The sequence below is a fragment of the Lagopus muta genome, chromosome 3 (genome assembly GCF_023343835.1).
Source record: "Lagopus muta isolate bLagMut1 chromosome 3, bLagMut1 primary, whole genome shotgun sequence".
Lineage (NCBI taxonomy): Eukaryota > Metazoa > Chordata > Aves > Galliformes > Phasianidae > Lagopus > Lagopus muta.
In genome coordinates this window covers 40115291-40131088 of record NC_064435.1, presented here as the reverse complement: position 1 = coordinate 40131088, position 15798 = coordinate 40115291, and the positions used below count along the sequence as shown (strand labels likewise).

Genomic DNA, 15798 nt, shown 5'->3' with positions numbered 1-15798 from the left:
CATCCTGAATAGGTCTGTTTGATTATGAACCAATAAGTGTATCAGTCAGGTGTAGTTCTGGGACCCTGATGAATTTAAGACTCCACTAAAGACCTATTAGCTGAGAAGTGCTGCTACACTGTATAAAGTAGCTGTTCTTCCTTGGAAGAAGGAAGCTGGACTGGCCATCACCTTTATTCAGCCAGTTCCTGGTTGGTAGAGTTTATATTGCCAGATACTGGATGGTATGTTTTATGTTGATACACATATTCACAAGATTAAACATTTGTCATAGTAATACTGTTCTGTGTACTTCAAGGATGAGCATCCAGTATAACAGAGTTGTCATTGATAGCAACCCAGACATTATGACCAGTATTTTGAATGCTGGCCAAATCCTACTGTAATCAGAATTGACAGAGAAGTATTTTCCATAGGAGACAGACTTATTTAGCTACATCTAACTAGTTCATCTAGTTCATCTGAACACAAATGATTAGTCTGTATTTAATTTTGAGTATGCTGTTTTTAAAATCAAAACGCCTATGTTCATTCTGGTTTTTCTATCCTTCTGTCCATTACTGTGCTAAGGTGCTAAGCTTAGAAACTGTTTTTAGGTACATAACAAAGGAGTTCATTGCTTCACAACAGTTGATCGTTTTAAATTCTGAACAATTCAGTTTCATCAAAGTGATTGGAAAAGAGAGGCTGTATTGCCTTCACAGCTGTTTTTTTCTAGACACTAAAACTATTTTGAGCCATGAGCACCCAGGAATGGATTCTGTCCTACTTTCTGAGTAAGTCTATCACTTGAATGAAAAGGAGGAAAGTAGTGTTCATTCCACTATTGCCTTCATCCTTTCTCAAGATTAATAGTTTATCATAGAGATTCCTGTTTTGTACATTTCCATTCTCTGCCAGCTTGAGGTTCCTGGTAGTCTGCCCCAGGTTGGCTTAAACAATATAAGGCTTGTATTACTAGTTATGGTCCCCCTTTGGTCTGTTCAGGTTGTGATAACCAGATGGCGATACTATCCTGGGAATCTTTTGCTGATCTCAGTTATGACCTCTGAAACAGGATAACATGTAGAAATTTCACCTAAGCTACATGTACCCAAATTTTCCAAACTGTTTTCAAGGACAGCTGGTGAGCCTGTGCTTTGTGGCAGCTGCTTTGCTGTAGTAGGAACAATATTAATTAAAACATTTTCTGCAAGGACATTTTTCACAAGGACATGCTAGAATTTTAGCATATAAAGTATCCTCTACTCTTTCAGAAAGAAAAAAAAAATCTTTGAAAAACATTTAAGTGATAGATTTCCTGATTAACTTGATTATTCTTTGATTTGCTAGCAATCATTAAATGTTATATATTTCTGCAATCAGACGTTCCCTGTATGTTGTCTCATTGAAAGTAAAGCCAAAAGCATCTTCCTTCTCCAGGTCCAAAGCCAGCAAACTAATCACTGGTCGCGAACATAGTCTCTGCTAGTAATATATAGCTGTACACAGATTTTATGGTGGATATTTAAGCTGTCAGAAATATGGGCTTATTTTATCTAGCTTCCATAGGCAAAGAAGAACAGATGGGCTTTTTAGATACTTAAATAAATCTGTTGCTTCCTTTGGCCAGCCTTTCAAACTAGGATGGGAGAGTCACACAGACCAGAGAAACTTAGCTTTTTGTTCTCACATGAATAGAAAAAAAAAAGTAATGATGTATGCCAGATTATATAACTTCAGGTTTTCATCAGGACAGTGATCTACTGGACCGGCGGAAACATTGTTTTGGTGTCCAATCTGAATCTGGAGAAGATCTTTACTTTTCCGTGGAATTAGAGTCTGACCTAGCACTATGGGAAAAAGCATTCCAGACAGCAACTTTTTTAGAAGTTGAACGGATACAGGTGAGAACAACTGCCTTGATGATTGCCTTTTGGTACATTAACGGATTATGACAAAATAAAGACTTAAATGAAGATATTCTCTGTCATTATGGAACTCTCAAATCATTATCATTGGAGAAAGATATGAAAAAAAAAAGGGAGAAAAAAAACATAAAAATTATTATTAAAAAGTTATCTTCCTAATGGATGTTTTAATGTTCCAAGCCTTAAAAATAATGTGGATGGAACAATTTTAATTGAAGTTGCCGTGAAATCTGTACACACTCCTACAAAATTACTAGTGTATAACCCTGTTAAAATATTGGCTAGTACTTTGCATGCCATCATTTTCTGCATCCTCATGTTAACACAAGCTCTGATGGTTGTTTGTTTTTTTAGCTTATCTTTATTTAGACAAATTGTTAGCTACATATATATATATGTATATATATATATATATATGGCCTTCTTCTGACCTATAAACCAGTATTGAAGATCGACTGAGCACTAGCTAATACACTAATGGTGATCCATTTTGTAAATGATGCATTACTCTCGGTTTTAATGCTTATTATCTTTGTTGGAGGAGGAGTTTGAGAAGATTCCGTTTGTATCTTTTAAGTTGATGCGCTCTGCTAGCATTTACAGGAGCTACTCTTACCTTTTGAGCTCTGGGTATTGTGCTAAAGAATACTAATGTCGTTTTTCTAAATAAAATTTTCCATTGCATATGCCTCTGCTACTAAATATTTAGGATGCTTTATGTTTCCTGTACAACTATCTGTAATGTTGTTCACAGAAAGCCTACTGCAGCATCCATAAAAGAAGATATGGCAATTTTATAAAATAACCTTTAACCCCGAATTCACTTCATATTTGCCTCTGATACTGAATCGTTCTGTAGCATTCCTAGCTCAGTTTTTTCTCTCGAGTATGAGAACTTTATTTATTCAAAATTACTCCTGTCTCCAAAAAAAGAGAGATTCTCTAAAAAAAAAATCCTCGGATTTTTAACTTGTTGCACTGTTGATGTTCAGAGTAGCAGTGAAGAGGACAAGGTATTTATTTCCTGAGCCTAAATGATTACAGCACATTTGGAAAAGTGGACAAACAACCATTTTGTGATAGATTATTATTGTGGAACATGCACTTATAATTTCACCTCTCTTTCTTGCCTCTCTTTCTGTTACTTTGTTTCAGTTTGGAAATGAAACAAAACAAAATGTTCATTTTTTTTTATAATATAACTGGCCTTGGTTCCCCTATTTTCTTTCAGCAATCTGTTGCTGCTTTTATCCATCAATTTCCAGATGAATATGAAGCCTGGTTGAAATAGATAGCGATGTAATTTGTCTCTAAAAAACTCTTTCATTGCTCTGAGAGAAAAAAAGGGAGCAAGTTCAAAATCAAGGCATCAACTGTAAATGTTCCCTAAAATTCTGTTTAATGCAGTTATATTCATATAAATATTCACATTTCATGTGAATGATAGTCCAGCTGTATGCAGGTTTGTTATATTATGAAATCATGTAATTTTGAGAATGTAACCACTGTTTAAAACAACCATTTAAAATTATCCATGTTTTGCATATTGTGCCATAATCATGGAAATAATAACAGTGTTTCTCAACTAATATAAGTTAGCATTAACCTCTGCTGAGTTTAAATGAGATACAAATTTTATATATGTCTAAAGAACATATAACAAATGCAAATATTTTTAAAATGCCTCACTACAAATATATGTAAGTTCTATTTAAGCCTAATTGATAGCTTTTGCCAAATATCTATGTAAAACAAAAATTAGGCAGACGGATGCGTTGTCTTTTTTTTTTGCAAAAAGAATCAAGCTGAAAATAATTTGGCCATAGTAAATGATATGATACTGTACTGTGTGTTATCATAATATGTTATGGTCACTCTTTAGTTACTTTTATTTAGAATAGCAAAAGTAACTGATGGTGTTTTATAATTAACTATTAAAACAATTAAGAAAGAACTTAAAATGGAGATCCTTTTTCCTCACTATCTCACAGCTTTGTGAAGAATCATGAAACTGAAATATATAAATAATGAAGTGCAATTATATGATTGCAAGTTCATGTAAAATTCCTACTACTTATGCAATTTTTTTCTCCATTTTCATCATCTTTTTTCTCTTGCTGTTTTTATTTGTATTGTATTTGCTTGTGGCCTAATATAAAGATTATTATGTAAGCTGCTTCGTAGTGCCTCGCTTTAGAACTTCGTCTCCTCTGAAATTGAATCCGAGTTTGAGTCTGAGTTGTACCTTGGACTTCTAGTCTGGTTTCCCTTTGCTTCAGATACAGTAGGCTTACAATTTATCATTCTCCGTAAGTTAGACTGGATGTTGTTGAGGAAGTAGACTCAAAAGAAAATAATGCTCTGAGTCGTCTCCTTCAGCCCCTGATCCACTGAATTATTCAGAAACTCAATTTAAGATTCTGTATTTTGTGGAAGAACAAGAAATGAATGCTGGATTATTTTCTTCTGTATTTTGAGAGGGGGATGCTTCTGTTTTGATAAGTTTTTTATGACCTATATGTGAAAAAACAATTATCAAAGCCAAACTTCCTCAGGACTAAAATACATGATAAATGTATACAGACTTCTTAATTATCAAGTCCTAGGAATTCTCCTAGGAAGAATTATTTCATACAATCAGCCACTCCACTGGTGGCCTGCATATTATGATGCGCTTTCCTACCACTGATGCCCGTGTTGTGCTGAACAAGGCCTTTTTCCACAAGCTGTGTATTGCCTTGCAGAAAGAGCCTACAGCCTGGGAATTGGGCAGCTTTTTCAGTGCAGCACTGAGTCTAGGCTGAGATGTCCTGCTTCTCATAAATCTTATCTTCTCAGTGAAGCTTATTGGCTCAGACACAGAGCTATGTTTAAGCAGTGTTGTTCTAGAAGTAGCTGTGCCAGCTCGGTGTGCATTGTAGACTGCTGCTGCTGAAGGGGAGGTCAGATGAATTACACAGGGATACATATTTTGAATCTGAGATACTCTCTCCTTGCCAAATTTCTATTCTAAGTAAAGGCTGTGTGTCTGTTCTAGATAACTTGCAGGTCTGCGAATAAAAATGTAGTTGTTTTACGTGTACTGTAAGAAGTTAGCAAAATAATTCTGCAAAATTATTTTGCTTTGCATGCAAAACTTGGCCATTTTGCGTTTGACAACGTATTAAGTAATAAATCACTCTGAAATACATAACTTTCTACTGATTAATGCTTTTTTCTTCTACTAATGAGGTATTGCCAAAGGCAATATCACCTCCTTTTCAAACAGCAAAGATTTAGATTCAAATTTTACATTTTCTTAGCAAAACAACAACCCAAAACAAATAAACCCCACGATTTTATTTGCTATCGTAAATACAAATACCATATGACTGTGACAAAACAGAGTTAAATCATTGATTTTCTGATTAAAAATTGCCATTTTTTTCATGCATTTATAATTATAATGACCAAGTGCATCCCTGTATTGTCTGAATTTAGATTTTATACATCTAGTGAAATACTTGGAATTTTTTCAGTGTTGTAAGAAAATAAACCAGACACTTTTCCACCTCCACTTTAACAGTAAGAAATCTTCAATTTCCTGAGGGACATTTATAGCTTTCACACCTTTGGTGGTTCACATAATAGCATATGATTTATTGTTACTCAGCGGTAAATTGGCCTATTTACACATAAATTGCTTGCCATTTTTCTTTTTTCTTTTCCAGATGCTAATTTTGAGATATATGTACAATAAAACAAAGAAATTCTGGTCCTGGAAAGAAGTTGAAGAAATGTTTTCTATATGTGCTGTGGTAACTGCCTTCTCTCATTTTTGATTTACAGTGCAAGACATATGCCTGCGTTTTGGAGAGCCATCTCATGGGGCTTACCATTGACTTTAGCACAGGCTTTGTCTGTTTCGACGCTGCAACAAAGGTAAAGATCTAAGACTTCTTTCCATCATGGTACTATTATTTCTTCTAATTTCGTACACTTTAAGATAAACAGTACATCCTTAAAACGTACCATTTTTTCTTTATGCTCTTGCAACAGATCATCTCGTGTCAACTCTTAACTCTCATGCTTTAGTTTAATCTTGAAGGTGATTTCTAAATGATAAGAGAATCTGTATTTTGTAATGTGTGTGTTACTGAAAACTCAATGCCAACTTGAAACAGTATCTTCATTTTTTAATTTCATATGAAACACAGACTTATTCAGTTTGATGTTTCCTTACTGATGCATTCTATTTTTTGAAAGGAAATAATCTTAAGTTCAATCTGATGTATAAGCTTTAAAAGGAACATATCTTTCTTTTCTCCTGATTGGGCGTGTGTTTTATTATGGAAACTCCCAAAATATTTTCTTAGATATCTTTGCTCAGAGGTCTTCAAAAAGAGAAATATGATCATACAAGTATTTTTGGTACTTCTGCTGCCTAACTCATGCATCAGAATTGTGCAGGATCCAAAAGGGGCAGCCAGTTCGTAGAATCATAGAATCACCAAGGTAGGAAAAGACCTTCAAGATCATCCAGTCCAACAATCCACCTCCCACCAGTATTTCCCCACTAAACCATGTCCCTCGGTGCCACACTTATACATTTCTTTCAGGGATCTCATCTCATTGGGCAGCTCATTCCAGTTTCTGACCACTCTTTTGCAGAAGTTTTTCCTAGTATATAACCTGAACCTCTCTTGATGCAGTTTGAGGCCATTCCTTCTTGTCCAAAGGCTAGATATTTGGGAGAAGAGGCCAACTCCCACCTTGCTGCAAACTTCTTTCAGGGAGTAATAGAGAATGATAAGGTCTCCCTCGCACCTATTTTTCTACAAACTAAATAATCCCAGTTCCCTCAGCTGCTCCTCATAAGGCTTGTGGTCCAGATTCTTCACTGGCTTCATTGCCCTCATCTGAACACACTCTAGGATCTCAATGTCTTTTTTGTAGTGGGATGCCCAAAACTGAACACAGTTCTTGAGATGTGGTGTCACCAGTGCTCAGTACAGGGGGGCGATCACCTCCCTGCTTCTGCTGGTTACACTATTTCTGATACAAGCTGGGATGTTACTGGCCTTCTTGACCACTTGGGCACACTTCTGGCTTGTGCTCAGCTGAGCATCAACCAACATCCCTAGGTTCTTTCCCTACGCACAGTCTTCCAACTACTCTGTCCCAAGCCTGTCACGGTGCTTGGAGTTGTTGTGGCCCAGCACTTGATCTCATTGGACTTCATCCCATTGGCCTCAGCCTAGAAGTCTAGCCTGTCCAGATTTCTCTAATGGGCCTTCCTAGTTCCAGGTTGACACTTTCTCCCAGCTTGGTGTCATCTGCAGACTTACTGAGCCCCTCATCCATGTCATCAATAAAGATATTAAACAGAAGAGGCCCCAGTACTGACTGCTGGGAAGCGCTACTCGTCAGCAGGACACCAGCTGGATTTAATTCCATTCATCACCAATTCAATTCAGTTCAATTGAACTATTTGTCACTATATCTCCTGCTTTTCCAGTTAATATTAAAAATACTCAGTACAACTGGTGACAGGTAAATAATATGCCATCACTTTCTGCATTGTTTTAATATGGGTCTGAATCTCAATAAAGTCTCAATAAAGGTGAGAGTGGTCTCTACTAACTGTTGAAAATGCCCTTTTCTCCAAAGAATGTGCTTCTACCCTATATCTCTAGTCAGCCCTTCTGACTACGTTACCTCTGTTACCTGATCAAACTCCTTTTTCTTCCCACTTCAATCTACTTTTTGCACAAGTTGAGATGAATTGAAACCAAATTCTTGTGTAGACTCTCTTGTTGTTGTTGCTAAGCAGATTATCTTTTAAGATCCATCAATACATGATTTTCAATTTAGGAGATATTACATAAAATGTCAGTGCAATAGAATTACATAGTGGAAAAAGATTGTGTAGGTTTTCCCCCATTCACTAGTAATGCTGTAGTAGTTTGCATCTCCTTCAAAGTTCTTGTACAGGTCTTGTTCTTGTAAGACTTTTGAAACCATTATTTGCAGTTCATGCACACCACAAATTTAAGGTTGCAAAGTACAAGCAAAATTACATTTATAAGTACACTTTCAGGAAATGTACTGCAGATTTGCAGATACAGATAAAAAGCTTTATTAGAGATATAACTTCACTGTACTGTTTTCTCAAACAGGTCACTGTACCTTTCCAGTTTTTCAAAGTTTCTGGAGACTTCATTGTCAAGAGCAATATTACTTATAAAACAGATTCTGTTTTGTCTAATGTTTTTTAATTTTCTTTGATAGGAAAGAGCAGAAAAATATTTCAAATATTGAAATTGACTACTAAAACAATAAGGCAGCAATTAGCTTTGCCAATTAGTCCCCCACCAAAATACACTATAATCACCAACACTAGAAGAAGTTCAGAAAAAAAATTTAATCTACCTTCCACTTCAAGCTAGAAGATACTTGATTGGGTAGGCTGGTAACTTTGCCTTGTGGAAGCACTGCTTTCTTCCCTACTCAAACTAAAGCCATACTGCACAACCAAGTAGCAGAAGATCCATAATACAAGATGACTGAAATTAAGCTTTGATGATTTGATAATAGCATAAGAAAACTAAAAAGGAATGACCTCAAGTTGTATCAGGGGAGGTTCAGGTTGGATATTAGGAAGAATTTATTCTCTGAAAGAGTGGTGAGGTATTATAAAGGGCTGCCCAGGGAGGTGGAGGAGTCACTTTTCCTGAAGATGTTTAAGGAAAGGGTAGATGTTTTATTAGGGACAAGGTTTAGTGGGCAGTATTGGTGGTAGGTAAACAGTTGTACTAGATCTTAGAGGTCTTTTCCAAACATTCATGATTCTACAGTTCTATGTCATGCAAATTTCCATCTTCCAGGTCGCCAAACTTGAGAAGACTCATGATTCATAAAGCCTTATAAAATCATCTGTCAATTTTACTCATTTTCCTCTCACCTTCATCTTTAAAGCCATGAAACCACATGGCGAAGCTGATGCTTCTACGGTGGCTTCCAGGCTCAGCATCCAAAAAGTTGTAAAATTTCAAGCCATGCACAATTTTAGTGGACTGTTGGGGAATCTTGAGGATCTAAACAGTGATGAAAGAAGTACACTTAAAGAACCAGCAGAATGTGTCACCAAAGCGTGTCTGAAGTTAGGTGAGAAAGGGTAATATGTTATGCATCATCTGACAAATTGTGGAGGTCCTCCTCCTTCTCTCCTGCTAGCCCTGCAGCAATCTCTGTTGATACTGTGCATTCTCTGTGCATTCACTGCACTTCCATATGGGCTGCAAGGAGAAGCAGTGGTCTTCTGCTGATCTGTCAAATCCATCATTAACCACCTCTTATCTCATTCTAATCTCCAAAGCTCCCAGCAGCACCATAAGAAAGACTGCATGCTCTGACAGGAGTGATTTCCCCTGAAAAAAATATTTTCTGTTTTTTTGAAAGTTACTCTTATCTCCTCGTTTTTCCATCTTTCACTGTCCATGTATTTCTTTGTATTTCTTGTGCTTTTGCCTGGTAAAAACGTTTTGGCTTTCACGCTAGCTAGATTTCTTTTAAAAGCAGGTTGCCTTCAAGAATGGAGGGAAAAACCAATGATTGTAAAGCTCAGACACCAATACACAAAGAATTCTAATGTTTTCAGGGTTGATTTTGTTTACCTTTGATATAGAAAAGCAGGCAACCAGAATGCACAGTTTAAGATAAAGACACTGTGTTAAACATACATGTTCTGTTAGCATGCATACCAGAGAGCTGACAAATGCTAATCCATTTTCATGAGCTCCTAAATAGGAAAAGCATTACCTCCACTATTGTGATTGTGGCAGGTGTAGGTTGTGACTCATAATGTTCTTCAACAGTACTGCTATATGCACATAAAATGAAACATGAACTTGAGGTGTTCAGTCACATGAACTAGAAGTATTATTCTCTACCTAATGTTCAAAATCTCTTTGCAAATAAAGAACAGTGGAAATGAAAACAAACAAAAAAAGAAAAAAAGAAAGAAAAATGGAAATCAGTCTGTATAACAAGGAAAATGAATAAAATTTAAACTAAGTTATCAATATTTTATGAATGTTTCAATATAAGTTTGTAAGTTAAGATTGTATGAGTGTCCTAGGAACTACCACATGAAGTAACATACTCAGGATTAAAGACAAAAATGCTTCTTGGAATACTGTGCTATCCATGAACAATTGCATCTAGTTGTGTATAGACTGCATGCATTTTTACAATTAATATTTCAAGAAACAGTACGAAGTATTATCTTTCATAAGTCACTGTAGTAGAAAAATTGTGTTCAGTCACAGATTTCATCCTTCCTAAAATAAATAGAAATTCCCCAAATAGATAGAAAATATGAATAAATTGGCTGCCAGTAGCAGTTATGATTCTTTTGCTACCTGCTCACTTCTATTATTTTTCCATTAATTCAACTTCTCCTTTTTTCGTTAGCACTGAACTTTAAGGCATATTCTATAGACTCTGGAGTTCAATGTCAAATAACTCATTCAGTCTAGCTTTTACTCATTGCAGAATAGTACTACAAATAGAAAATATTCTAAAGAAGTTGAAGGGATCTTGGACAAGTACTTGGAGGATAGATCTAATGAATACCATTAAATAAACAAGCAACATCAGTTTTACAAAGTCTTTTAAGCTGCAAAACTTTGGATGCTATAATTGCATTAGGAGATTCTGTATAGGCATTTTTATTCTTCCATGCATCTTGGTTTTGATCATTTTTGAGAACAAGATCCTGGGATAGATAGATAGACCTTTGCTATAAACCACTATGCCAGTTGTTAACTCTCTCAAGAATAACTATCCCCAGGTTACCTCTAAATCGATGATTCCACTGTTAAATGACAGCTGACATAACAGTGCTTGAAGAAATTGGATCGATAAAATTAGTAAAAATTCTTAATATTCTGAAAAAAAAATTATGTGAATAATTGCAAAAACAGTCTGGCATTGGCTGGGAAAAGGAATTTTAGAACCCCCAGTGCACTGCATGCACTTATGCACTGCACTGCATAACTAGAGAAAAGTTTTGAAAACAAAACTTGCTATAAACTTTCTCTTGTGATGCGATTCTTCGGGGAAAATGATACTTTAAGATAAATTATCTGTCCTCTATGGGTCACATAATATTTCTTAGACAAACTCGTAGTTTTTAAATGGTTCCATTTTAAAATATTCCCTTACTCTCTTTTACATTCAACTTCTAATTTTTACTTATCTACTTATTTATTTATTTGTGATGTTTTGATATTTCCCAGAACACAGGGCTCAAGTACTAGCTTCTGGACATATCTGAGAAATCCTTTTTAGTACTGTGGTGTAGTATAAGTTTCCTGGTAATTTCTGTTTTATTCTAAAGTATGTGCTCATGGTTTTGTAAGTATTCTCTTTTATTTACTATTGAACTGAGAGTGAACTATTTTTTAATAGTGAATAATCACTACTAAACTAAAGCCAAGTTCTTCATTTTATGATATGAACCATTGGCCAGCTTTTCCAATATTCATATTATTGAAGCAATTAAGCAATATTTGATTTATTTTCCCTTCTTATACTTCCATTTACATTTTTCCAACATACCTGACAAAACTTCACAGATGTTCTAAAATCCAAACTCACTACTAACATTCATATGGACCAAACAGTTATTATCAGATATTTGTGACACAGTAGAGATCAGAATCTTACATGGAAAAAACAAAGAGATAAGTAGAATTGCAACCTTGAACTTTTAGAGAGAGAGTTTTAACTTCTTCAAGGATCTACTCGGAGGTATCCCATAGTTAAGCACTGGGCCCAGGTAAGAGGGCCCAAGAGAGTTGGTTGGTACTCAAATCCATTGGCCCAAATGGGAGTGCTTAGGGAGCGGGCGGAATTGATTGCTAAGCCACTCTCTATCAACTCTGAAAAGTCATGAAGAATGAGAGAGATGCCTAAGGACTAGAGGTTAGCAATATCACTCCAGTCTTCAGAAAGAGGAAGAAGAAGGATCAGTCAGCTTCACTTCCATTCCTGGGAAGGTGATGGAACAGATTATTCTGCATGTCACCTCCAAGCAGACAGTAGAAGATTATCAGGTCTTACCTGATATAAGGTTTTACCAAGGGGTAACCTTGCTTGACCAATCTGGTAGCTGGGTAAATGGAGGCAGAGCAGTAAATGTTGTGTACTTTAACTTAAGCAAGGTGTTTGATGCTGTCTTCCATAGTAACTGAAGCTTTGGAAGTGTGAGATAAATGAGTGAACGGTAGGATAAACTGGGAACTGGCTTACTGGCAGAGCTCTGAGTGTTGTGATCAGTGATGTAGATTCTAGTTGGAGGCATGTAGCTAGTGGTGTATCTTAGGAGTCCATACTTACCAGATCTTGTTCAACATCTTCATCAGTGGTCTGGATGAAGGAATAGAAGGCACCTTCAGCAAGTTTGCTGATCATATGAAGCTTGGAGGAGTGCTTGACAAACGAGAAATTTCCATTCAGCAAGACCTGTACAGGATGGAGAGTTGGGTGGAGAGAAACCTGATGAGGTTCAACAAGGGCAAGTGCAGAATCCTACACATGGGTTGGAATAACCACATGCACCAGTACAGACTAGGGGTTGACCTCCTGGAGAGAGAACAGGGTGTCCTGGTGGGCAACAGGTTGGTCATGAGCCTTCAGTGTGCCCTTGTGGCCAAGAAGACCGGTGGTATCCTGGGATTCATTAAAAGAGCATGGCCAGAAGGATGTGGGAGGTGATCCTCCCCCCTCTGCTCTGCTTTGATGAGGCCACATCTGGAATATTGTGTCCAATTCTGGCCTCCTAGTACAAAAAAGACAGGAATCTCCTAGAAGGAATCCAGCAGAGGGACACAAAGTTGATTAGGGGCCTTATCCCATCTCGTGCCCAAAAGAGCATCTCTCTTATGGCTGAGAGACCTAGGGTGAGACCTGGGACTGTTTTAGCTGGAGAAGACAAGACTGAGAGTGGATCTCACCAATGTTTATAAATATCTGTCTAATGGGCAAGACTAAAGTGGATGTAGCCAGATTCTTTTCAAAAGTGCCCAGCAACAGGACAAGGAACTATGATTAATTTCTATGATGCGGTCCTTCATTTACAGTAGTAATATACCTGGTATGAAAAGGTCATCTGCCTAATGATCACGTGGAAGCTTCAAGGTAAAATTTGAAATGTCAACTGGAAGTATATATTAGGTTTTATATATAATCAAAAAATGCTTATGATACCATCAGCATATGTAAAATTTTAAATGTGATCTCTGGTTAAGTGTTCTCACAGCATCTAATCCATTATGGACTTCTTCAAAAAATGTTCACCATCTTTGAAGTAATTTGTACTATTTGAAATCTGCACTATTTGAAATACTGGAAGAACAAAATCCCATCTTTCTTCCTCTCATATTACACTTGTATTCTGCTAAAAGTTAATTCAACAGCCTTTGTGAACACTGATTGGATATTTTCCTTTCTGTTGTGCGCTTAATCAAGTTTTCCGGACTCTGTTCAGCTACACCTTGCTTAACAGAGAGTCACAAGATATGCAGCATCTACTGCAGACACAGTTTTTCTTTTGAGATGTTTTAGGCCCTAAATGTTATTTTTTAAAAAATATATAAATTCTAAACATATGCAAAATATCTGTTGCAAGTGTTGAAAGTTACAGAGTTATTGCTTAGGTAATTTTTGCAGCACTGAATATCAGTGTCTACTGTAGAGAATGTTTTTCCCAAGAACTATGATTGCAGGTGGCCACTTCAAACCGTACATTTCTCTAACATTGTCTACTTGTGTTGCTAATTGGCCTACCAGTAATTCAGAAGAACCATAGATGAGATGAAAGCCTCATTGAACATGATCCAGTGCAAACACCTAGGTTGCTGTTAAGTAAGCTTTAATCTCTTTTCAGTGAGTGTAATCTTTGCAGAATTTTCTAACAGGTGAAATAAACACATACACTCAATGATACTAAAGGAACTCATTTTATTATTGCTTATCAAAAATTCATGTCAGCTTTTGTTAATCTAAATATGCAGGTACTTTCCCACAATTCCCTTTTCCGATGTTAGTTTTCCTGTTTCCAAAATCTAATCTGTGAGGTTCTGAACTCCTGCCACATCTTCACTCAATTTCTCCCTAAGCGTTTTCTGTGTGTATTAAAAAAGGAAATAAGCTTGCACTTTTGTGTGTGTCTAATCCAATAACTTTCTCTTATTTTATTCACTATGAATAGCAAAATATATATTCCATTTTTCTATTGTCTCTCAACATAGCCCCAAAAGAATACAGCAGACCTTTTTATCAGGATATGTACTACCAGTGTCAGAGAATTCTACAATTTAGCCATTTTCAATTACCCTTAATGCACTCTGTCTGCAATATGTGTGCATCTATATATACTTTTTGCCAGTATTTAAATATGGTGAAGCTGGTTTATGCCCATTTGGATTCATTGCTCTATATCTTAGAGCACTACTGAAGTGCCTTAATCATCAGGAAGAAAACACCACAACAGTATGAGGCGTGTTTTTTATTTCTATTTTTTCCAGCTTATTTCCAGTTTTTGGTTTCAATAACTATTCAGTTATTTCTTCTGAGGTCAGAGGGAGATCAATGTAGCATCAAATCATAATCAGTGAATCGTAGAATAGCTTGGATTGGAGGAATATCAAGGATCGTCAACTTCCAATCCCTGGACACACTGCACACTTCAAGAAAGAGAATACATTGCAAACAATAAATAGCATTGCATTTTTAATATCACTATTTTTAATATCAGCTGTCTACTCTGTAATGCAGAGCAGAATTTGTCTGAATTTCTTCAGGAAGAAACTTCTAAGTAAGTATACATATATGAAGATCTGTGCAAAAAAAAAAAAAAAAAAAGAAAAAAAAAAAAGAAAAGAGATCCAGACTTCAGTTATGGAGAAGGCAGAAGGCAACTAGACTCACTTCAGGGTAAAGAATTTAACTCATGTAAGCAAATATTTGTTCCATACTTAGAGACACTGAATAAACAGCTACTGTACCTTTGAAATAAATGCAGCATGGTTCTTACAATCCTGCTTTGTACTGAAGGAACAAATTTTTAATAGGTTATCCAACAGTACTAAGCAAATAAAGTATACTCTATTAGTATTCTGTGTATCTTCAGTAACTGACAAGGCCAATTTTATTTTATTAGGGATGACTTCCTTTCTTTTTTCCTATATCTTACTTTCATTCTTTATCCTCCATATCCTCTCCTGTCTTTCCCTTTGCAGTTATAAAGCTACAGAAGTTGACAAAGAAAATTGCCTTGTAGCATAATTATTTTGTAGTAAGACACTCTCCAGAGATCAGTGACACAGTAGAACTGAACATGAACAATATCTTAATCTTTTTCCTACTGCTATCATTATGGGCAGAATGCCTCTTTACAAGAATGCCATTTTTCTCAGTTACAACTGAGACAGACAAATTAAGGAATATACAAGATGTCCAAAGACCCAATTACTTTTATTCTTGAAAATAGAGATCCACTGGACGTTTTTTACATGATTTAGTTTGACTTATAGAAGTATCATTAATTTTAGTCAGATGAGAAACAACATTAGTTTGAAATGTGTATGCTGAAATTTAGAATGATTGAGTAATATATATATAAAATAAAGATTTGCCTTAGAAAGCTAAAGAGAAGCATAATTCAATCAGTCAGATTATAAGAATAAAAGAAGATATTAATGGAAAGTAGAACTACAGCTTTTTGAAGATGTCAAAGAAAAGACAACAGAAGACAGTTCAGTAATGAAACTATAGGCCATAAATTAATTCTATTCTGGTTAAAGGCTCTCATGTTGAGAAAATATAGTTATTGTTTTTTATG

The 15798-nt window shown here is 35.9% G+C and overlaps 1 protein-coding gene across 12 annotated transcripts in view; it reads left to right on the top strand.

The window, feature by feature from the left end:
* Positions 1 to 15798, top strand: part of SNTG1 (syntrophin gamma 1) — a 325126-nt gene that overhangs the window by 295541 nt on the left and 13787 nt on the right. For all 12 annotated transcript variants that reach the window (XM_048940576.1, XM_048940574.1, XM_048940573.1 and 9 more), the window contains 2 exons: positions 1734 to 1886; positions 5739 to 5831. In XM_048940576.1, coding sequence (XP_048796533.1) covers positions 1734 to 1886; positions 5739 to 5831 — 246 coding nt within the window. The remainder of the gene's footprint in view (positions 1 to 1733; positions 1887 to 5738; positions 5832 to 15798) is intronic.